Source organism: Callorhinus ursinus, unplaced genomic scaffold (assembly GCF_003265705.2).
Source record: "Callorhinus ursinus isolate GAN/ISIS: 27379988/994484 unplaced genomic scaffold, GSC_fseal_2.0 scaffold22, whole genome shotgun sequence".
Taxonomy (NCBI): Eukaryota; Metazoa; Chordata; class Mammalia; order Carnivora; family Otariidae; genus Callorhinus; species Callorhinus ursinus.
Window position 1 is genome coordinate 15,031,049 of NW_027397084.1, and position 25,513 is coordinate 15,056,561.

The 25,513-nt window shown below is 35.9% G+C and overlaps 1 protein-coding gene across 2 annotated transcripts in view; it reads left to right on the forward strand.

Moving 5' to 3' along the window:
* The window catches only part of ZNF451 (zinc finger protein 451), an 89,127-nt gene that overhangs the window by 41,569 nt on the left and 22,045 nt on the right, over positions 1–25,513 (forward strand). For both annotated transcript variants that reach the window (XM_073905156.1, XM_025890421.2), the window contains 7 exons: positions 2,994–3,144; positions 4,402–4,528; positions 12,813–12,966; positions 13,445–13,592; positions 16,439–18,048; positions 22,372–22,515; positions 23,582–23,712. In XM_073905156.1, coding sequence (XP_073761257.1) covers positions 2,994–3,144; positions 4,402–4,528; positions 12,813–12,966; positions 13,445–13,592; positions 16,439–18,048; positions 22,372–22,515; positions 23,582–23,712 — 2,465 coding nt within the window. The remainder of the gene's footprint in view (positions 1–2,993; positions 3,145–4,401; positions 4,529–12,812; positions 12,967–13,444; positions 13,593–16,438; positions 18,049–22,371; positions 22,516–23,581; positions 23,713–25,513) is intronic.

Below are 25,513 nucleotides of genomic sequence, written 5' to 3' on the forward strand. Positions count from 1 at the left end.
AATAGGGTATAGCTGGGGAAACAGAAATGAGTCATTGTTCTCTTTAATTATAAAAGGTGAGGTTCTACTTCTAAGTAGCATTAAGGGACTTGTTTAATCTATTCCAAAGTATCCAGCTATTGTAATTCAGCTCTTTGATTAGAAGCACTTTATTTATAATTACTCTACTGAAATTCATCTTTTATAGACCTTTATAATTAGGCCAGTTTGCATACATTTGAATACTTAGTAACTTAAAAACAGTACTCTCTATTCTATTTAAAGAAAAAAGCTATTTAAATTTCTGTATTTTGCCTTTCCATCAGCAAAGCTTATTTTCTTTCAATTGATTGTTTTCTCCAATTTTATTTTAATCCAGAGTCTCTATTTGGCTAAATAAAGGTCATTTTTTTTTTTTTAAGATTTTATTTATTTATTTGACAGAGAGAGACACAGCGAGAGAGGGAATACAAGCAGGGAGAGTGGGAGAGGGAGAAGCAGGCTTCCCGCCGAGCAGGGAGCCCGATGTGGGGCTCGATCCCAGGACCTGGAACCATGACCCTAGCCGGAGGCAGACACTTAATGACTAAGCTACCCAGGTGCCCCTAAATAAAGGTCTTAATTGGCAATATCTAGAATGTGTATGGACAATAAGTAAAAATTGTCATAATTCTGACTACATAAAAAAATTAAGGATAAAAAGGTATATTGTCATTTAATGCCTCTTTAAGATTAAAATATGATTGATGCTATACTGTTCATTGTTTGTTGGCAGAACACATTTATAAGCATTTTAGCAGCTTTTAATGGAGACCTTCCCCCTCCCCCCCCATAAGGACTCAAACGGCAGGAAAACAATTGAAACCTTAAATTTATATAATAACCATTTGAAGATCTTAAAATTAGATGATGATAAAAGAATAGTGATCCATTCTATTTAAATCCTTAGGGGCTTTGTAGAAACTGCCATAAAGATAAATACCCAGTTTTTTGTTGCATGAAATATTCAAGGCATTGAAACAATCCACAAGAAATAATAATACAAGGGAGTCCATAATCAAATCATCTGTATATAACTGCCTGATATACAGTCAGAATCCTAGCAGTTTTACATTTCGTGGTTTATATAATGTAACTCTAAATTTTCCATCATATATCATACATTGGGAATTTCCCTGGAACAAAATTGGCTGGGGGTATTAGTCCATAAGAGTGTGTGTCTGTAAGATGAAAACTATAAAGAAAGAAAGGGAATGAAGAATGGACCAGGATAAAGGGAGATTAAGAAAAACTAGTGAAAGGGGTGCCTGGCTGGCTCATTCCATAGAGCATGTGACTCTTGATCTTAGGGTTGAACAGCCCTATGGTAGGTGCAGAGTTTACTTTTTTAACGAAGAGAAAGGAAAAAAAAAAGAGAAAGTAATGATGAACAAACTTTGAAAGGAGGAAAAGAAAAGGACGCCTGGGTGGCTCAGTTGTTAAGCGTCTGCCTTCGGCTCAGGTCATGATCCCAGGGTCCTGGGATTGAGACCCATATCGGGCTCCCTGCTCCTCGGGAGACCTGCTTCTCCCTCTCCCTCTCCCCCTGCTTGTGTTCTGTCTGTCTGTCTGTCTGTCTCTCTCTCTGACAAATAAATAAATAAACCTTAGAAAAGAAAAGAGATAAAATAGAATAAATAGAAAAGAGAAAGATAATAACAATAAGTAAATCTCTGGTTTGTCTTCTGTGAATTTATTACTGAGACCTGCATTACTTGATATCCAGGTTGGAACTAATTGATCAACGCCTGGCTTCCCCAGAAAGTACCACTCTTATTCCCCTTGCCTCCCTGAACTCTCCACTCTTCCCCACTCTCCCAGTTGCATTCTTTAACATAGTTTTCAGAGAACTCAGGTCTTTTATGATATAGGTAAACTTTCTAGTATGTTTAAGATAGTTAAAAGAGAAAAAAGAATGAGAAGATCTTTGTCAGTTTATATAAATGAAAAGGGAGTAGTGGTTCTGTAGAGCAACTGATTTTCTAATCAGTATTTGATCTTTGACATTTGTTGGCTATTGAACTTAAACACATTTTTTTTTTCTCAAGAGAATGTTACTTAAAGATGTTAACAGCTTTCAGGGCACCTGGCTGGCTCTGTAGGTAGAGTGTGAGACTCTTGATCCCAGGGCTATGAGTTCAAGCCCCACATTGGGTGTAGAGGTTACTTAAGAAAAAAATTAAATAAACTTAATCCACATCACCTATTTTTTTTTTTTAAGATTTTATTCCTCAGAGAGAGAGCGAGCACAAGCAGGGGGAGCAGCAGGCAGAGGGAGAAGCAGGCTCCCCACTGAATAAGGAGCAAGATGCGGGACTTGATCCCAGGACCCTGGGACCATAACCTGAGCCGAAGGCAGACGCTTAACCAACTGAGCCACCCAGGCGTCCTATCTCATCACCTATTTAAAAAAAAAAAAAAGAAAGAAAGAAAGAAAGGGGCTCCTGGCTGGCTCAGTAGGTAGAGCATGCAACTCTTGATCTTGGGGTTGTGAGTTCGAGCCCCATATTGAATGTAGAGATTACTTTAAAAATAAAATCTTTTAGGGGCACCTGGGTGGCTCAGTCAGTTGAGTGTCTGACTCTTGATTTCAGCTCAGGTCATGACCTCAGGGTTGCGAGAACAAGCCCGCATTGGGCTCCACGCTGGGCATGGAGCCTGCTTGGTTCTCTCTCTCCCTCTCCAGCCAGTCTCCTCCTCCCCCTCCCAGCTCGCTGGAGCGCTCTCCTCTCTCTCTGTCCCCCTCTCAAAAAAAAAAGTCTTGAAAAGTGTTAATAGCTTTACTTGTCCCAAACACCTGTTTATCTTTAGGTGATCATATCTTTTATAAGAAAGACAGTAAACATTTCATTACAATTAGGATCACCCAGTTGATGCTGTATCACAATTTTTATCATTTTGTCATAATTTTGATTACCAGTCCAAGGACAAATATCTGAAATAGGAACATAAGAATTTGTATTCCAATGATACAGGACTCAAAACAGGAACAATTAATTCTGGAACAAAAAGTTCATTCCGAAGAGGAGGCCAAATGCGGGTGTCTGGAAAACCAATTTTATGTCCCATAATGCACTGTAACAAGGAATTTGATAATGGGCACCTTCTCTTAGGACATTTAAAAAGGTGAGTATGATAGAATAGTGGATGCTGAAGAGGAAATGAGTTACAATGTGATTGCATAAAATGAAAGCATGATACACCTGTGCCATTGTAATTATAACTTGATATTCCAAACTCAAATCGTTTTGTGCTCTTATGATACAGTTATTTTAAATTTACATTTCTTAGGTTTCCTACAAGGCTTAAAGGCAGATTTTTTTCTAGTGATATTTTGTCTTTCAAGGCATATAGCCTTTAAGTATGTATTTATTTTTAATATATGTCTCATAAAATTCTGAACAGATTTTTTACACTGATACGCAGTTGAATCAGTTTTAGAGAAATCCAGCCCATAAATACGAATTTCAAGAGACACAAAGCACTTAAAGATATTTTGTCTAGCCTAAAGAAAGCTAATACGGTATTACAAAACAAATGTTAAAGGCAAGCCAAATGTAGCAAAATTCATAATAAATATTCTATTTATGAAACCCGCCTTATTAATTTACTGAATTTTTGAATAGTAGAGCTTGAGAAAGTAAATATCAAGGGAAGGCAATATTAAAGGCATTAAGCATTCTTACCTTCATAGTTTCTCCTTCTAATAGTTTAAAGATGGGAGTTGAGAGTTTGGGGGCTCTTAGCCATTATCATTTCCAGACATCTCACCCTACTTATGCATTAACCTATCTATAAAGGCTCCTAGAGGGAGCTTCAGCATTCTACAAATAATTGGGTAGCATACTGTATCTAAAGTATTTTTATTAAAAGTCTTCAATTGTAAAATGGCACATACTTACTAAATGATGAAAATGAACATTAAAGGGATTAAAAGCCATTTTTAAGAAACAGATGTGTGCCAGAATCTTGACATGAGATTATTATTCCATTGGTTCATTCACAACTATTTGTGAATTTTGTGGTAAATAAGGCAAAAAGGAAAAGAGGATGGCTCTATAATTTTCAAATTGGAATTTCACCATTTTTTTGGATCTTGGGTACATTTTATTTATTGCATCCATTTTATTGGATCTTGTACTTTTATGAAATCTTGAGCTAACTATTGATCACTGTTTGAAGGGATTACGTGGCATCAAGGAGCCATTTGATAATTTCTTGAAGATGAAGAACATTCTTTGATATTTCAATAGAAAAGTATAAATTTCTGAGTGTGTGTGTGTGTGTGTGTGAACAAATGAACAAATGCTTAACAAATGAAGCAACATAGTGTGACTCCTAAAATGTGGACTTTTCTAATGTTACCTCTCTTTTGCTGAGTAGGTTTGATCACTCTCCATGTGATCCAACAATTACACTACATGGACCATTCATCAATTCCTTTGCTTGTGTAGTATGTTACAAAAATTTTGTTACTCAGCAGCAATATAGGGATCACCTTTTTGCTAAGGTAAGAAGAGCATGTCCTAAGTTAAGAGTAGGTATTTTTTTCTAGAGAACCATGGAATTCAATATAGGTGTTTTCTTGCTGCTTTTAATCACCTGCAGTCACCTGCAATCACCGAACACCAATGATATACATAAGGATCAAAATTGTGACTGTTTATGGAGAATAAAATGATTTGGAACATTAAATTTTTGTGGACAGGTAAACTTGATTACTGAAAGCCAACAGTCCTAAAGATTATCATAGAAACTCTTCCCTTGATGGAGTTGCTCTGTGGAATTAGCCTTGTTCAAGATGCTCATAATGAGAACTAGAACCTTGACCTTAAGTCCACTGCCTTTCACTGCCTGTTGAAATGTTGGAGCCATGTAGGAAATAATGATTCTTTTATTAATGGTAGTATTAAGAAATCTAGTATTTAAAAGGCTGTGTTATGTAACTCTCATTAAGCATTAAATCTCAAGGGATACAAGTTGATTCATGGCATATTTAAATCTGTATAATATACAGTTCTGTAATAACTTTTTCATATTTGAAATTACATATCTTTAATGACTTATTAACATTACAGAATGTTAATTGTGCAATATGTTCACTGTGGAAAAAAATTTTTTTAAGTTTTTATTTTAAACACTCAGTGCTCATCATGACAAGTCCACTCTTTAATCCTCATCACCTGTTTCACCCATCTCCAAACCCACCTCCCCTCTGGTATTCATCAGTTTTTTTCTCTATTGGTTTCGTGCTCTCTCACTCTCTTTTTTCCTTTGCTCTTTTGTTTTGTTTCTTAAGTTCCACATATGAGTGAAATCATTTGGTATTTGTCTTTCTCTTACTGACTCTTTTCACTTATCATATACTCTCTAGCTCCATCGATGTTGTTGCAAATGACAAGATTTCATCCTTTCTGATGGCTAAGTAATATTCTGTTGTATATATATACCACTTCTTTATTCATCAGTCAGTGGATACTTGGACTCTTACAATAATGCTGCTGTAAATATAGGGGTGCAGTATCCCTTTAAATTAGTGTTTTTGTATTCTTTGGGTAAATACCCGGTGGTGCAGTTACTAGGTCTTAGGGTAGTTCCATTTTTAACTTTTTGAGGAACCTCCATGCTGTTTTCCACAGTGGCTGCACCAGTTTGCATTTCTACCAGCAGTGCACCAGGGTTCCTTTTTTTCCACATCCTCTCCAATACCTGTTGTTTCTTTTGTTTTTGATTTTAGCCATTCTAACAGTTGTAAGGTGATATCTCATTGTAGTTTTGATTTGTATTTCCCTGATGATGAGTGATGTTGAGCATCTTTTCATGTATCTGGATGTCTTCTTTGGAGAAATGTCCGTTAATGTTTTCTGCCCATTTTTTAATTGGATTATTTCTTTTTTGGCCATAGAGTTGTATAAATTCTTTATATATTTTGGATACTAACCCTTATCAGATATGTCCTTTGCAAATGTCTTCTCCCATTTAGTAGGTTGCCTTTTAGTTTTGTTGATTGTTTCCTTCACTGTGCAGAAAATTTTTATTTTGATGAAGTCGCATTAGTTTATTTCTGCTTTCCTTTCCATTGCCTCAGGAGACACATCTAGAAAAATGTTGCAATGGCCAATGTCAGAGAGACTGCCTGTGCTCTCTTCAAGGATTTTTATGGTTTCAGGTCTCACATTTAGGTCTTCAATCCATTTTGAATTTATTTGTGTGTATGGTCCAGTTTCATTTTTTTGCATGTAGCTGTCCAGTTTTCCCAACACCATTTGTTGAAGAAACTGTCTTTTTCCCACTGGATATTAATTTCTCCTTTGTTGAAGACCATATAATTGTGGGTTTATTTCTGAGTTTTTTGTTCTGTTCCATTGATCGATGTGTCTGGTTTTATGCCGGTACCACAGTTTTGATTACTCTACCTTTGTAATATAACTTCAAGTCTGGAATTGTGATAACTCCAGTTTAGCTTTTCTTTTTCAAGATTGCTTTGACTATTCAGAGTCATTTGTGATTCCATACAAATTTTAGGATTGTTTTTTTCGAGTTCTGCAAAAAATGCTATTGTTACTTTGATAGGAATTGCATAAAATTTGTCAATTGCTTTGGATAGTTAGCGACATTTTAATAATTTTTGTTCTTCCAGTCCATAAGCATGTAATGTCTTTTCATTTCTTTATATCATCTTGAATTTCTTTCATCGGTGTTTTATAGTTCTTGGAGTACAGGTCTTTCAACTCCTCGGTTAAGTTTATTCCTAGATATTTTATTTTATTTTTATTTTTATTTTTTTTAGATTTCATTTATTTATGAGAGAGAGACAGTGAGAAAGGGAACACAAGTAGGGGGTGTGGGGTAGGGAGAAGCAGGCTTCCCGCTGAGCAGGGAGCCCGATGCGCGAGTCGATCCTGGGACTCCAGGATCATGACCTGAGCTGAAGGCAGATGCTTAATGACTGAGCCACCCAGGTGCCCTAGATATTATATTGTTTTTGCTGCAGTTGGTTCAATATTCGCAATAAGAGAAAGTATAAAAAACATCATCATTTCAGTAGGTGCAGAAAAAGCATTTGACGGTACAACATCCATTCATGATAAAAACCCTCAACAATGTGGGTCTAGAGGGAGCATAACCTCAACATAATAAAGGCCATATGTGAGAAACCCGTAGCTAACATCATATTCAGTGGTGAAAAACAGAGCTTTTCCGCTAAGGTCAGGAACAAGACAAGAATGTCCACTCTAACCACTTTTATTCAGCATGGTACTGGAAGTCCTAGCCACAGCAATTAGGTAACAACAACAAAAATAAATAAGAAGGATCCAAATTGGTAAGGAAGAAATAAAACTTTCACTATTTGCAGATCACATGATACTTTAATATAGAAAACCCTAAAGACTACCAAAAACTGCTAGAACTGAAAAATGAATTCAGTAAAGTAGCAAGATACAAAATCAATGTACAGAAGTCTGTTGCATTTCTATACACTAATAATGAAGCAGCAGAAAGTAAAATTAAAACAGTCTGATTTACAACTGTACCAAAAACATTTATAAATATTTTTATATAAGTGTCTGAATTGTTATATAAGAAAAGCAGTGTGTTGTAAACATGAATTCTTAAATATTTGTTGAATAAATGCATAAATTTTAAATCAGTGAATAACATTCTACTGTATGAATATATTAGAGTTCATTTAATTTTCTATTATAGTATTGTTTCCATTTTTCTATTATTAAAAACAATACCACTTTAAATATCTTGGTAGCTAAAAACCTATAATCACAGCTATGAGTACAACTATATGCTGAGTGCTCTGAATCCTTGCAAGCCATCAAACCTGGGGATGGTCTTGGGGACTCCCAACACATGTGGTAACCTTGATATTGCTAAGAGGTTACTGTTGTAGGACAGTGATATGAAAATAATGCTTTATATTTTTAGAGCTAGAAGGACTCTTAATTCTAGAACCCAATTACTTCCCTTTTTAGGGACACCAAAGAGACGGAGTGATTTAGAATGGTAGCAGTGTTCAGTGTGGATTCATAGGTGCAGAAAGGTGACCAGTTTAGGTGACTTTTATAGTAATTTGAGATGAAAAAAGACTTTGCTTAAGTAATGGTATTTAGAATAAAGACCTTAAAGTTAAGCTAAAAGAAATGATAGGGGCTTTCTATTGTTGTGACAAAGGTTTGAGGAGAGAAAAGAAAAAGGATACACTTGGACTGTATTATGTAATTTTTGGGGGGGTTTTCAGGTGGTCACTAATATGCTACCTTTTTCAAAACTAGAGTCTTTCAGGGCATGTTTTCCTATTCCAGGCCATTAGTGTTTTGTTTATTTTAATGAGCATATTTATCTTTTTTTCTTTAGTAAATCTGAATAGGTATTTTAACCTTAAAATTAATTCTCATTTGTGTTTTCCCAAATTTCATTAATTTGTTTCTTTTTTTTCTGGGAATCACTCATTTCATGTTGTTTTACCTTGTCTCCAGGAAGTAAATTTATGTTTAGCCTTCTGGGAAGGATTCAGGTAAAATAGAACAAAGGCTTTCGTGTCACACAGACCTGGATTCTTCTGTCACTTTTATTAGCTGCTATGTACTCAGAAGTTACTGAACATCTGTGAGCTTTATTCTTCATCTCTAAAATGGAATTGTTATACTTACATGCAAGATTGATGAGAGAAAGTATAATACTATATAAAGCACTGAGGACCTAACATAGCTCTCATTAAATCCTCCTTATTAAGGGTGCTTCGGTGGCTCAGTTGTTGAGTATCTGCCTTTGGCTTAGATCGTGATCCCAGTGTCCTGGGATTGGGCCCTGCTTCTGGCTCCCTGCCCAGTGGGGAGCCTGCTTCTCCCTCTCCCACTCCCCCTGCTTGTGTACCCTCTCTCGCTGTCCCTCTCTCTATCAAATAAATAAAATCTTCTAAAAAAATAATTCTTATTATTCTTTTTTTTTTTTAAGATTTTATTTATTTATTTGACACAGAGAGAGAGAGAGCACAAGTAGGCAGAGAGGCAGGCAGAGGGAGAGGGAGAAGCAGGCTATCCACTGAGCAGGGAGCCCGATGTGGGGCTCGATCCCAGGACTCTGGGATCATGACCTGAGCTGAAGGCAGCGCTCAATGGACTGAGCCACCCAGGCACCCCAATTCTTATTATTCTTTGGAGAGTCCATCACAAGAACTCTAAAGGAAACTGGTATACATTAGATTATAATTGCCTATCTTAAATCAGCCAGAAGAGGTCACTAGAAGATTGTATGCCTATGAATTCTATTTTGTAAGGCTGGCATTCTTCAGTGAAAGAGTATGAAATGATCACAATTTGCATTTTTGCCTTGCTTCCTTCCTCTTTCCCTTTCATCTCCAGTTTCTTCTGTCTGAGCCAGTGCTTCTTAAACTTTACACACTAATCACTTGGGTATCTTGTTAAAATGTAAGTTCTTATACTAGATCTGAGGTGGGGCCTTAGATTCAAGATTCCTAACAAGCTCGTAGTTGATGCCAATGCTGCTGGTCCTTAGGTCACACTTTGAGTAACAAGTGTCTAGTTGGTTTTGACATTAAAGCCATTCATTGGGTATACCACTAGATAGCTTCCTGCTTTTCTTCCTTTTTGGTGGTGGTGGAGGGAGGTGTGGAGGTGGTGGAGAACATATTGTAAGCTCCAGTGTGCCTCAGTGTCATTTGTGGGTCAGTAGGGCCATTCTATCATTGAAAGTGATTTCTCCCTCTTGTTAGCCCATCCTCCCTACCCTAGGCAATCTGTAAACCACTTTCTGTCTCTATGGTTTTGCCTTTTCTGGGCATTTCGTATAAATGGAATCCTATAATACGTGGCCTTTTGTGACAGGTTCTTTCATTTACCATAATTTTGTCAAGGTTCATCCATGGGTTTTTTTTTTTTTTTTTGATATTTTATTTATTTATTGGAGAAAGAGCACGAGCAGGGTGAGGGCAGAGGGAGACGCTGACTCCCCACAGAGCAGGCAGCCCAATGCAGGGCTCGATCCCAGGACCCTGGCTGGGGTCATGACCTGAGCCAAAGGCAGACGCTTAACCAACTGACCCACCCAGGCATCCCAAGGTTCCTCCATGCTGTTAGCATATATCCGTACTTCATTCCTTTTTATTGCCAAGTAATGTTCCATTGTTTGGAAATATGCCACTTTTTGTTTATCAACTCATCAGTTGGTGGATACTTGGGTTATTTCTACTTTTGGGCTATTGTGAATAATGTAAATGTACAAGCCCTCATGTGGACATATGTCTTCTCTTCTTAAGTTAAATTTTGGGGTCATATGATAATTATGTTTAATTGTTTGAAGAACTGCCAAATTGTTATCCAACACACTACCATTTTTATTTTCTTAACAGCAATATATGAAGGTTCCAATTTCTCCACATTATTAACAACACTTACTGTGTGCCTTTTAAAACAGCCATCCTAGTGGGTATGAAATAATATCTTATTGTGGTTTAACTTTTTTTATGTATACAAATGTGTATGATGTATTTTATTTTAATGTAATCAGAAATATAATAGTACAAAGGAATTGAGTACTTTAACTTATGAGACATCCTTTTTCCCACTCCTTCCCCTACTTTGTACAAGGAAATATGCTGTACTTTTGCAGTAGGTATATTTCAATAAAATTTTATGTAGAATCACATTCTTGTTCTACTGAGCAAACACTTTAAACAAGCTTTATATTGAATCCATTTATGACTCACAATTGATCTAAAAATTATTTTATTAGCATTCTTCAAGTAAGGGACATTTCTATAAATTTGTGTTTAGGAAATGCCTTTATTGCACTTATTTAGAACCTTCTCATTGGAATGCAAAGTATCTTCTTGGATGTTACCTTCTGTGTGGCACTCACAACATTAAAATGAGATGGGGAGTAGTGAAAAGAGCATGGAATTTATAACCAACATATAAGGCTATGTTTGAATGGTAGTTTTATCTCTTCCCAGGGTACTATTTGATTGGAGGGAAACTACATTTTAGTTTTCTCATTTGTAAATAATGAAAATAGTACTTCATGGGATTATTAGATTTTGACCCCCCTAATGTGATGCTTTACATGTGCTCAATACAAATGTAAATTTCTTATTCCTTCTATTGCATCTCATAAACACTACATATAGTATTTTTTTTTTTTTTTAAGATTTATTTATTTGTCAGAGAGAGAGAGCACAAGCAGGGGGAGCGGCAGGCAGAGGGAGAAGCAGGCTCCCTGCTGAGCAAGGAGCCCAGTGTGGGACTCCATCCCAGGACCCTGGAATCATATCCTGAGCTGAAGGCAGACGCTTAACCAGCCGAGCCACCCAGGCATCCCACATATACTATTTCTATATCCCTAATGTTAATGATAGTAAATTTAAGAAGACACAATACAACTTTTAAGGCTATTATTCTAAAGACCATTACACACATACATATAAATATACACTTTAAAGTATTTCCAGTTTTGGGGCACCTGGTTGGCTCAGTCTGTAGAAAACATGACTCTTGATCTTGGGGTCATGAATTCGAGCCCCACATTCAGGACAGAATTTACTTAAAAAATTTTTTTTTATTATTTTTAGTTTTGAGATAGAGGAGCCCCTTATCCAAGTTTCGACACTTTTCTGGACACTAGAAAAGACATACCTGTTTCACTACGTCAAAATTTTTAAATGACCACATACAAAATTAATAGATGTTTGAAAAATATTTGCAAAATGGAGCATGGCACAGTTAGTTTTGATAATGAAGAAAAGATCCCAGTTGACCAGGAGAGGAGAAAACAAAAACAATTGAAACAAACGATATGAATAAACAATCCACAGACTATGGAATATCTATAGAATTGTATGAATTAAGTGCTCAAACTCACTAGTAGGAAATAACTAATTAAAGTAACAATGAGTATCACAATATCTCTCAGACTGCAAAAATGAAAAAATGATCTATAGGAGCTGTTGTGCCAGGTTCAGTCACTCCTAGGGAATATGTAAAGTGATAGAGCCTTTTTGAAAAACTATCGTATGGTATCCTTTAATATTCAAGTACTAAACCTTTTAACCCAATAGTGCCACTCGGAATAATGAGAAAAACGCACCTATAAATAAGGATATGTGTTTAAGGTTGGTTACAGTACCATTGTTTATAGTAGCAAGGGAAGAAAAGCATGGAAATGAATAGTTGACTAAGTCTTAGTAACTGGAGTAGTTTGGCACCATTGAGAAGAATGAATTAGAGACAAGCCAGTTGATTTTTCGGGATTTCCGTTAGGTATTGTGGAATAAGAGAAACTAAGTGGCAGAAGAGTCGGTAAGATGACAATATTTGGTAAAACATTGGCAGTCCCCTGTATGTTTATTTCTATATATTTTTGCAAATTATTAAGAATGGAGACATTTATGGAAGAACACATAAACGTAGATTATATTGCAGAGTAGAGTGAAGAAGGAAAATGAAAGAAAAAGTATATGTGATATGAAAACATTTATCCATTAACATAATATAGATGTATATAAAAAAAGGAAAAACATAAAAGTAAATGTATATTTATTGTCACAGAAAGATGGTCAAGTTTTGTTTTTAAGAAAAAAATTTTTAATTCACATATGGAACCTCATTTATGATAAAAATTCCATAGTTCACACTCAGGGAAGAAAAGTTTTCATGTTAAAACCTGATACAGAATACTCCAAATAATTAAGAAATTTTGAAAATTGATTTTAAAAGACTGAATATTGATTTTAGTTGTCTGTAATACAGCTTTGCCTTGTATTTTAGGAAGCTGCAGATGATGAACATAAAAACAACCTTCTTCCTCAGATTATTCAGTGTTTTGCGTGTCCAAATTGCTTCCTGCTTTTTAGCAGCAAGGATGAGTGTTTGAAGCATATGTCTGGAAAGAATCATTTCCGTCAGAGTTTTAAACTGGGTGGTATGTTAATACTCTCTTCTGAAAATTATTGAACTACTTTAATCTTTGCTGATTTACCATACTTCTCAGATAATTCTTGAGAAAACTTATCCTCACATTAGATTGAAAACATAAAAGTGAAAGATGGTCCTCATTTTTATTTTTCAAAAAGATTTCTAAATATTGATCTGCACCTAACAGGTTTACTTACTTTGAGGAATGAAGAGAAACTTGGAAAGAAAATATTTATTTAGGATGATGTTTTTATATATCCATAATATTAGGGAAGTTGGATATTACTCTGCATTTAAGACTCAGATTTTGAGCATGAGTTCAGCAACTTTTGCACTTAAGGCTAGAAAATTACTTCCCTTAGATTTTTATCATGTAAATAACAATCTTTTACTTATGCCAGCCAATGTTGAGAAAGGCAAGGGGAGGAAGGTTAGGTTGCTATCTACTCAAATCTTTGCAAGTTATAGTTTATTTTGTCTTTCAGATGACCAGGGGATAGCACATCCAATATCATTTCCATCTTTTGCAAAGAAACTTCTGATCTCTCTGTGCAAAGATGTCCCATTTCAAGTTAAGTGTGTGGCCTGCCACCAGACACTACGTTCCCACATGGAGCTCACTGCCCATTTCAGGTTTGTACAGGTTTAGTCGGGCTATAAGGGAATCCTGCCCTAGTAGCTCTTCACCAGAGGGAGGATTCAACAAATGCTTTTCTATTCTATGTTTCTCTGCTTTTAAAATGAGAATGTACATTAGTCTGGCAATTAATCAAATTTAGCAAAATAAGAGAAGTTAAAGGTGTGGAGAAAGTAGATATATTGATATTGCTGTGAATGTAAAATGAACTAACAGCTCTATGTGTATTTTTTCTCTGTGTGTTACGTGAGTAGTATGTATATAGGGGAGGAGCAGGTTAAAATAGAACCTTGGCTTTAAGTCAGCCAGAATGAAAAGTATCATACACATATGAAAGGTTAAATTTCTGTGAAAGGCCAAATTTATCAAATAATCATTGGCTTTACAATGGAAATTATCAACGTGCAATCCCCAGTGTACCTTTCACCCAGCTTCAGTAATTATCAACACAGGGCAGTCATGTTTCATTTATATTGTCACCCCCTGCAAGTTACTATTTCAAAGTAAATCATGTCATTCTGTCTATAAATACTTCAATATATAACTATAAATGGTAAGGACTCTTTTTTTAATCCTCTAATACTGTTATCACACCTTAAAAAACTGGTATTTTTTAATAGCATCAAAAACTAGTCAGTTAACCAAATTTCCCTGATTATCTCACGAAGTTTTTTATTTTACATTTGATTTGTTGGAATCATGATCTAAACAAAGTCTCTACGTGTTTTCTGTTTAGGTGCTGTGTCTTTCAGTCTGTTTTTCCTTTTACACCATTAAAATTTTTTAAAGTTTCTATCTACTAAATGACAGTTGTTAAAGTTTAAATAAAACATTTGTTTAAATAAAACAAATATTTTCACAAACCTTCAAGTAAAATATGTTCTCAGTAAACTTGAGGCAGTAGAATAAAATTACTCTGTATGTACTCAGTGTAACTTCCAAGTTTAACAGTCCTGGTTCTGACTTATATTTCATGAGTTGAAATCCTGGTTCTGCCTCTTATTTTTATTCTTAATTTTTTATTATGTAAAATTTCAACAGAAATGAAGTCAACAGAATAGTATAATGAACTTCCATTTACCCATTACCCCAGCTTTAATAATAATCAACACTGTCATTCCTGTTTTATGTATACATCTGTATGCTCCTTACTCCCCTTCATTATTTTGAAAGTTCTGTTTTTGAGATACAAATTAAATTCATTGCAGTGTACACACCTTAACTTTTGTGAGTTTGACAGATGGCTACATCTGTTAACCTACACTTTTATCATAATATATTACTCTCTGTGGAAAGTTCCATTGTGTCCCTTCCCAGTCATTACCCACCCTCTCACCCCTGCAGTCTCTATTCTGGTATTTTTTCTGCCTTGCATTGGCTTCATTTCCTTTAGAACATCATGTAGATGGAATCATATAGCATATACTCTTTTGTATTTCTCATTTTATCTGTGAGATTCATCTATATTGTTTAGGACATTGTTCCTTTTTATTGGTTAGTAGTAGTCTGTTACATGAACTCAGCACAATTTGTTTTTTCATTCTCATGTTGATGGACTTTTGGATTAAAGTTTTTAGCTATTGTGAATAAAGCTGTATATATTTTGTACACGTCTTCTTATGGACATAGGTTTTCATTCATCTTGGACTAATATCTAGGAGTGGAATTGCTGGGATCAAAGAGTAGGTGTATATTTAATTTTATAAGAAACTACTAAATATTTTCCCAGTGTTCCAGTTACTTTGCATCATTGCAAAATTTTGGTATTACCAGTCTGTTTCATTTTAGCTGTTCTTTTGAGTGTCTCTTTATGGTTTTAATCTGCATTTTCCTGATGAACAATGATGTTGGGCACTTTTTCTTGGGTTTATGGGCCATTCATTTATCTTTGTGAAATATCTAAGTCTTTTGCCTAGTTTGAAAATTGGATTGTTTGCTTTTTTTCATAGTGAGTTGGGGTTCTTGATATATTCTAGATACAAATATTTTGTCAGAAATATGAATATAATTCTCTCCCAGTCTAGACTATATATATTTATATTATGTCTTTTGATAAGCTGAAGCTTTTAATCTCTTTAAGTGTAATTTAGTAGTTTTCTTTCTATGATTGTTTTCTCTGTCCTGTCTGAGAATCCTTTGCTTATTCTTCCTTCAGGAATATATTTTGTTTACTTCATTTTTTATGAAATTCAGCTTTTTTTTTAAGTTTATTTTTAGCTTTTATATTTATTTCTACAATCTGTCTCAAATAGATTTTTGTTGATCTTTAAAAACAACCAGAATTTGACTTTACTGATGATTCTCTATTGTTTGCCCATTTTTTACTTTGTTGATTTCTGCTCTTTAAACTTTGGGTTTAATTTGCTTATCCTTTTCTAGCTTAAGGTAGCAGCTTAAATTGCCTTTGGACCTCCTTTTTCTGTATAAACATTTAAAGTTATAAATTTTCCTCTAAGCATTGCTTTACCTTCAGATTTTGATAAGCTGTTTTCATTTTCATTCATTTAAAAATATTTTACCTTTTCCCTTTTAATTTGTTCTTTGACCCATAGATTTATTAGAAATTTGTTGTTTAACTTCTAAAGAGTTAGGGATTCATTTTCCAAATACTTGTATGAATTTTTTTAATCTTGATTTTAGTTTGACTGTTCTGCATATGGATTAGAAACAGACAAAATGTAGGTAATACTCAGGTATTTTGAGATGAAATTATTATCTGCATTTTTATTGAAAAATATCTTTCAATATTTTATGTGTACATTGTTTATAATTCCTATGAAAAAGCGGAGTTACTGTATTTAGAAAGTACTTACAAAAGAGTTTATTTTTTTATCCAATTTAGAGTTCGTTGTCGAAATGCTGGTCCTGTAGCTGTAGCTGAGAAGAGCATTGCCCAAGTTGCAGAAAAATTCCTATTAAGAGGTTATTGTCCAAATTGCAAGCAAGTCTTTATGGATGAAACCAGTACCCGAAATCACAAGCAGAATTCAGGGCACAAAGTCCGAGTCATTACCTCAATGGAAGAATCAGTCTTACTTTATTGCCACAGCAGTGAAGGGAACAAACCTCCTTCTGACTTGCATCTATTACTAGATCAATCAAAATTTTCATCACTTAAAAGAACTATGTCTGCTCAAGAATCTAGCTCACAAGATTGCACCACTGTTCCAAAAAAGAAGATGAATTTAGAAGGTAGAAGCCATGAAGGTATAGTTTGTGTTCAGAAAGAAAAGTCAGTTGTAAAAACTTGGTTTTGTGAATGTCATCAACGATTCCCAAGTGAAGACGCAGTGGAAAAGCATGTTTTCTCAGCAAACACAATGTGTTATAAGTGTGTAGTCTGTGGAAAGGTGTGTGAAGATTCAGGGGTCATCCGTTTACATATGAGCCGAATTCATGGAGGAGCACATTTAAATAACTTTCTTTTCTGGTGTCGGACATGCAAAAAGGAGTTAACGAGAAAAGAGACTATCATGGCACACGTGACTGAATTTCATAATGGGCACAGATATTTTTATGAGACAGATGAGGTAGAAGCTGAAACTTTGCCATCATCTTCTACAACACTGGTGAGTAATGTGACTGCTGAGAATCCTTCTTCAACTATTACTATTATTGATCATTCTCCAGCAAACAGCCCTCCAAGGGGTAAATGGCAATGCCGAATTTGTGAAGATATGTTTGAGTCCCAAGAATGTGTAAAACAGCATTGCATGTCTTTAGCAAGTCACCAGTTTCATAGATACAGCTGTGCCCATTGCAAAAAGACTTTTCACAAGGTAGAAACACTATACCGCCATTGCCAAGATGAGCATAACAATGAAATAAAGGTTAAGTACTTCTGTGGGCTTTGTGATCTTATCTTTAATGTGGAAGAAGCATTTTTAAGTCATTATAAGGAGCACCACAGCATAGATTATGTGTTTGTGCCTGAAAAAACTGAAACTTCAATTAAAACTGAGAATGATTTTCCAGTAATAGAGACTAGTAATTTGTTAACCTGTGGTTGCCGTGAGAGTTACATCTGTAAAGTCAACAGAAAAGAAGATTATAGTAGATGTCTCCACACCATGTTGGATAAAGGTAAACTGTGGTTTCGCTGCAGCTTGTGTTCAGCAACAGCACAGAGCGTAACCGACATTAACGCTCATATCCATCAAGTGCACAGAGAAGAAAACAGTGAGGAGGAAGAGGAGCAACAGTATGTGATCAAGTGTGGCACCTGCACTAAAGCATTTCATGATCCTGAGAGTGCTCAGCAGCACTTCCATAGAAAACATTGCTTTTTACGGAAACCCAGTGTGGCTCATTTTGGATCTGAGAAAACAAGCCTATACAAGTTTGCTGCTAGTGCCTCACGTACAGAGAAAAAACTGAAACAGACAGTAAGCTATCCAAAAAATTCAGACATAGAGAAAGGAGCTGAGAATGACCTAAGCTGTCAGAATATAGGTATGGCTTTTCAACTCTAATGTCTGTGCACATTTCATACGCTGATAGAGAAACGTGTATTGTAGACATCATTTTTGTGAAAGCTAATAATGACTCAGTTTTGAAGTAAGAAACATGGTAGGATGATCAGTTAATTAGTGTGTACACTTTTTAGGGATGTATATTCCTAAACACTAATAAATATTAATATTTAAATATTCAACTACTCTAAACTTAAGGGGATGAAGAGTATAAGCTTTTTTTTTTTTTTTTAAGATTGTTATTTACTTATTTGACAGAGAGAGACAGCGAGAGAGGGAACACAAACGGGGAGAGGGAGAAGCAGGCTTCCCGCAGAGCAGGGAGCCCGATGCAGGGCTAGATCCGAGGACCCTGGGACCATTACCTGAGCCGAAGGCAGACGCTTAACAACTGAGTCACCCAGGCGCCCCGAGTATATATTAGCTTTTAACAATGTGTTTAAGATAACATTCTCTTTTACAAAAAGCATGGGAATTTTGAGAGATAATGGAAATTGATAGTCTTCCTGAAAGTCAGATTTGAAAGTTATCCTGAACATTTAGATTCTTCTTACCATTTAGATTTAGGTTCATTAAAAAGATAAATCAAGTGAATTATTTTTGTTTCTATTTTGACTTAATTCTTTTGTTGTTGTTGGCTGATTCTTTTTTTATTAAAAAAAATTTTTTTATTCCAGTGTAGTTAACATATTAGTTTCAGGTGTACAATATTAGTGATTCCCCAATTCTATATAGTAGTCAGTGCTCGTTATGATAAAGTGTACTCTTTTTTTTTTTTAAAGATTTTATTTATTTATTTGAGAGAGAATGAGAGATAGAGAGCATGAGAGGGAAGAGGGTCAGAGGGAGAAGCAGACTCCCTGCTGAGCAGGGAGCCCAATGTGGGACTCGATCCCAGGACTCCAGGATCATGACCTGAGCCGAAGGCAATCGCTTAACCAACTGAGCCACCCAGGCGCCCGATAAAGTGTACTCTTAAGCCCTTCACCTATTTCATCCATTCCCCCATCCACCTCCCGTCTGGTAATCACCAGTTCTCTATATTTAAGAATCTGGTTTTTTGTCTTTTTTTCCTGTTATTTCTTAAATTCCACATGAGTGAAATCCTATGGTATTTGTCTTTCTGGCATTATACCCTCTAGATCCATCCATGTTGTTGCAAATGGCAAGATTTCATTCCTTTTTATGGCTGAGTAATATTTTGTTTATATATATATAAAATGCACATACATACCATGTCGTCTTTATCCATTTATCAGTGGACACTTGGGTTGTGTCCATAATTTGACTATTGTAAATAATGCTGCATTTAACAAAGAGATGCGTATATCTTTTTGAATTAGTATTTTCATATTCTTTGGGTAACTACCCAGGAGTAGAATTATTGGATTATATGGTAATTCTATTTTTAATTTTTCAAGGAACCTCCATATTGTTTTCCACAGTGGCTGTACCAGCAGTGTATAAGGAAGGGTTCCTTTTCCTCCACATCCTCATATTTTGGCCTAATTTTAGAAGTATGAGGAGAAGTCTTAAAGATCACTTCAGAATTTGTATATTTTTGTTATGATTTTTTTGGAAGCAAAACTATTACTTAGAGTTAAAATGGCAATTAGAAGTAAAGTTACAGGGGCTCCTGGGTGGCTCAGTGGGTTGGGTGTCTGCCTTTGGCTCAGGTCATGATCCCAGTGCCCTGGGATCAGGCTTCTCATCGGGCTCCCTGCTCAGTGAGGAGCCTGCTTCTCCCTTTCCCTCTGCCTGTCACTCCCCCTGCTTGTGCTCTCTCTCTCTCTCAAATAAATAAAATGTTTAAAAAAAAAAAAAGTAGAGTTAAAAGTGGCAGCAAGAAACCGGGGAGAAAACTGAGGTATAGATTCCTTTGTAATTACTCTAGACTTTACTTCTTGCACCATGTGATAAGACTAAGTAAGTCTAGAAGAGTACAATGTTTTTATTTCATTTAGAAGTATAATTTTAAGTGTATATTCTTTTAAATAAATATCAGATTTTGGTAAATTATACAATATATAGTGGGGACAGTGAGGATATATGAAAATTTCGGCTAAAATGTTTTTTTAAAGATTTATTTATTTTAGAGAGAGAGAGTGCACGCATGAGCGGGAGGGGCACAGGGAAAGAGAGAAAGAGAAACTCAAGCAAACTCCACACTGAACACAGAGCCTGACTCAGGGCTTGATCTCATGACCCTGAGATCATGACCTGAGCTGAAGCCAAGAGTTGGACGTTTAATGAACTGTGCCACACAGGTGCCTCTAAAATTTTTTTATAAACTATTTTTGTGAACTATTGAGTTTATGCAGCCTTGCTGTATAGCATGTGTAGATCTCAGTATCATCTTTAGTCATGGCATGTTTTATGTAAGAGATGATTACATGACCTGCTACTGACTGATTCAGCTCTACTTCAAACAGTAAAGCAGTGGTCACACTGTTTTTATGTTCTCTTGTGCTTTTCTTTTGTTTTTCCGATTACTTTTTGGGAATTTATGTTGGTCAGTGTTTGGTAGATGATTGTAGTAGCTAAATCTACAGTTAACTAAGAATTTAAAAAAATTTTTTTAAGTAATTTCTACACCCAACATGGGGCTCAAACTCACGGCCTGGCGATCGAGTCACATGCTCCACTGACTGAGCTAGCCAGGGACCCCTACAATTACTAAGAATTTTAAGAAAAGATAAAAGAAGATGGATGGCTTGGAAATGGGGAGGGGATGGCAGTAGTATATTTGAAGGAGTCTCTATTAGGTAGAGTAAAACCTAGTCATTTTAAAAATAGTTTAAAATATTAAGGTTTACATTGCTAACCACTAGAAACTTCAAGGGCTTATCGTTATAGAAAAGTATGAAAGAAATGAGAGGGATGGAGGACAAGAGTTGGAAAATGGTGGAAGAGGAAAGAATCTAAGAGAACCAAGAAAAGATGTGTTTATGGTGGGAGGTGCTGGTGTGCTACCAGGACCTCTTATGCACCACTTTATGGTAGCAGGGTTATAGGTTATTTCATTTCTGCTCTCTAGGGTTTTAACATAGCTAATAGGTTACTAATAAATCAGTCTAGATTGGGAAAAGAAACTTCTGGTGGGAGAAGTTCTTAACAGATAACCTTGAAATTTTATTTTGATGGATGGTACAAGATTTTGGTTATTTAGCCTCAAAACTTGGTCTTCTAGTTCCTCCAGTACATTTTTTTTTTAAAGATTTTATTTATTTATTTGTCAGAGAGAGAGCAAGCAGCACAAGCAGGGGGAGCTGCAGGCAGAGGGAGAAGCAGGCTCTGTGCTGAGCAAGGAGCCCAATGAGGGACTTGATCCCAGGACTCTAGGATCATGACCTGAGCCAAAGGCAGACTCTTAACCCACTGAGCCACCCAGGCGTCCCTCCAGTACATTATTTTTTTAAAAAATTCCTTGTACAAATTACTTTTACAGAAATCCTTAGCTATAATGGATCTGGTAATGATGGGAGCAGTTTGGGAGGTAGCGGAAGCTATAATGCTTTTGGCAATTACAACCAATCAATCTTGAAATTTTGGACCCATGAAAGAAGGAAATTTTGGAGGCAGACTCTCTGGCCCCTGTGGTGGCGGAGGTCAATACTTTTCCAAACCACAAAACCAACATGGCTGTGGCGGTTCCAGCAGCAGCAGTGGCATAGCGGTGGCAGAAAGTTTTAATTACTGCCAGGAAACAAATTTTAGCAAGAGAGAAGAGCCAGAGAAGTGACAGGGAAGCTGCATGTTAACAACGGATTTGTGAACTCAACCAAACAGTGGTGGCAGGGCCTAGCTGCTACAAAGAAGACATGTTTGAGACAATACTCGTGTATGGGCAAAAAATCTCGAGGACTGTATTTGTGACTAATTGTATAACAGATTGTTTTAGTTTCTGTTCTATGGAAAGTGTAAAGCATTCCAACAAAGGATTTTAATACAGGTTTTTTTTTTTAACACCCATGCTGTTGATGGCTAAATGTGATAGCCTCATTATGACGCTGAATAAATATGTCTTTTTAAAAAACAATTAGAAAAAGAAAGGCAGGCTTTAGGGTCAGTGGCATGTATATATAGAAAGAATAATGAAATTTTTGAAATGTTCAGAATATTTTTTATCTGGTGTTAGTATACTGTGTCATGTACAAGTTTGGACTTCATGAAAAGGTTTAGAAATTAATAATATTCAAAATTAACACTTTTGTATAGTCTCTAATATCTTTTAAACTTGAGCAATTAAAATGTTTTTAGCTAATTCTTAACCAAATTCAGGTTAATGTTTCTCTCTTCTCAGATGAAGAAGTTGTTGAGCTTCCAGATTTGGATTATCTGCGAACCATGACTCATATAGTCTTTGTAGACTTTGATAACTGGTCAAACTTTTTTGGTCATCTACCAGGGCATCTTAACCAAGGAACATTTATTTGGGGTTTTCAAGGTATGGTTGATAAGGAAAACATTTGAAATGATACCCTCTCCTCTTTTTTCCATTAGAATATGTTTCACGTTAAAAGGACTGCTTTTGAACCTTCTTGATTAGAACATACAAACATAATTAGAATATTGTCACTTTGCATTATAGCTACTCTGCTAGAATATTTTTCTTGTTACATTTCTGTGTGGTAAATGTTAACTCTCTTTGGTGACCTAAAGTTTGTGGATCTTTGAAAAAGATCCTTTATTTGAAATTGAAAAAGCCTTTATTCAACACCTGCAGTGTGCCAGGTACTGTGCTTGGTATTAATTCATGTTTACTGATTATTATATTTATCTCCTTTTTAAAATATAAGAAAGTATGCTGAGTTTATTTTTTTCCAAAGTATAAAACTAATAAATAGTAGAGTTAGCTTTTGAACTTGGTTGGGCCTCATGGCTGCAGAACTAGTATGATTTTCAACCTGCCACAACTGCCTCTTCAGTTCATCCTTACTGTTATTCATCTGAATATCTCTTTACAAACCATTGACCAAACAGGGAGAGAGACTTCTTTGATTTACAGAAGGTTAGTATAGTGAACATCCAATAAAATTCATGTTTGATAGGGAACAACATAAAAAGAGGAGGATTGGATTTAAGATAGAAATGTACTGACCTGGATAAAGTTATCCAGTACAGTCTTTTAGTAAATTTAGCTTTGCTGATTGCCCATAATTTCTATCCACTGAGTAGCCTTGACATATTTGTGAAAAAAACCACTAATATAGTTTTATAGAAGTATACCATTCAGAGACTTTTCACACACATTACTTTTGATTCTCACTAACATACCTCTGTGTTTCCAGATGAATAGGCAGATTGAAGGAAGTCGGCCTATTTTGCCAAGATTTTGTAAAGCAACAAAATGGTGATACCCATACAGAATTGAATTCTGCATTCTAATCTAGTACCTACCCTCTAGAAAAATTTTTCTCTAATAGTGTTTTTTCATGATTGAGCTTTCAGTTGTATCTAGTGTTCTTTTTTTTTTGTTTGACTATCATTTATGCCTTTTCTAAAAATAATAGGAGGAAACACCAATTGGAAGCCTCCAGTCAACTGTAAGATCTATAATTACCTGAATAGGATTGGATGCTTCTTCCTTCATCCTCGTTGTAGTAAAAGGAAAGATGCTGCTGATTTTGCCATATGTATGCATGTGAGTGATTGTTTTATTAAAAATCTAACATGAATCTAGGACCCATTTGGAATTTCCTTTCCACTTGGATCGTAATGACATAGAGCATGCTTCAGTGCTGTATTTTTGTATAAAACCTTCTGCATTGGGTTCTACTTATGACTAATGAGGGCAAGGGCCCATATCATACTTATTTACTGCCTTTTTCCCCAATTCCTAGCAGACTGTCAGATACTCATTGTAGACCCTTAACTATTTATAGAATAACGATTAAGAGATGACATTATACTTGATGTATGCTAAGATACTTTGACATTTAACATCTCTGAAGTTGGGGGGCACCTTAACAGTCACCATTGGTCTAGATGGGATTTGCATTTGCTTCTCTTCCAGTCACCTAGAGAAGCTACCAACCTGAGACCCATTTTAAATTAAATTCTCTGCTTAAGGATTTATGTATCACACTGATAGCATGAATTTACTCTGCAAATTTGTTTTTTAGGTATTTCTGTGTGTGTTTTTTTAAAGTTTATTTATTTATTTATTTATTTATTTAGAAAGTGGGGAGGGGGCACCTGGGTGGCTCAGTTGGTTAAGCAACTGCCTTCGGCTCAGGTCATGATCCTGGAGTCCCAGGATCGAGTCCCGCATCAGGCTCCCTGCTCAGCAGGGAGTCTGCTTCTCCCTCTGACCCTCCCCCTCTCATGCTCTCTCTCTCTCTCTCTCTCTCTCATTCTCTCTCTCAAACAAATAAATAAAATCTTTAAAAAAAAAATAGAAAGTGGGGAGGGGCAAGGGGGAGAGGACGGGAGAGAGAATTTTAAGCAGGCTCCATGCCCAGTGTGAAGCCTGACACAGGGCTCCATCTCACAACCCTGAGGTCATGACCTGAGCCGAAATCAAGATTTGGACCCTTAGCCAACTGAGGCACCAAGGCACCCCTTAAGTTTTTTATTTATTTAAGTAATTTCTACACCCAACATGGGGCTTGAACCCATGACTCCGATACCAAGAGTCACATGCTCTACCAACTAAGCCAGCCAGGTACTGTCCCTCTCTGCAAACTTGTTGGCTGCTGCTTACATTTTAAACCATAAGACATTTCCTTTTCCATTTATTCAGTGCTAAGATTGAGTTATGCAAATTACCTTGCTTACCCTCTCTCTATGGCAGATTTATTTCTTACATATTATTACCCTTAGATTAAGTATGTAGCCCTTATAGCATTCCAGCTTTATGTACTTCTTTTGGCTTTTTTTTTTTCTTGGTGGCACATAAAATATCTGACAATTGATGGCATTTTACATTGGATTAAACATGGCATATTTTATTTATGAAGGAGATCTTTATATCATATTTTGGTGGGAGCTAGAAAACAAGCTAAATATATTTTTCTAGGGGTGCTTGGCTGGCTCGGTCAGTGGAGCATGCAACTCTTGATCTCAAGGTTGAGTTCAAGCCCCACGTTGGGTATAGAGATTCATTTTAAAAAGTAATAAAATCATGGGGCGCCTGGGTGGCTCAGTCGGTTAAGCGGCTGCCTTTGGCTCAGGTCATGATCCCAGGGTCCTGGGATCGAGCCCCAAGTCGGGCTCCCTGCTCGGCAGGAAGCCTGCTTCTCCCTCTCCCACTACCCCTGCTTGTGTTCCCTCTCTTGCTGTCTGTCTCTGTCAAATAAATAAATAAAATCTTTAAAAAAAAATAAAAAGTAATAAAATCTTAAACAAATACACCTTTCTAGGTATGTGTTCATTCTGAAATAGATGTAACTTAATTTAAACCTCAAGTACTGATTTCTATCAACATATGCATTTTGTTCCAA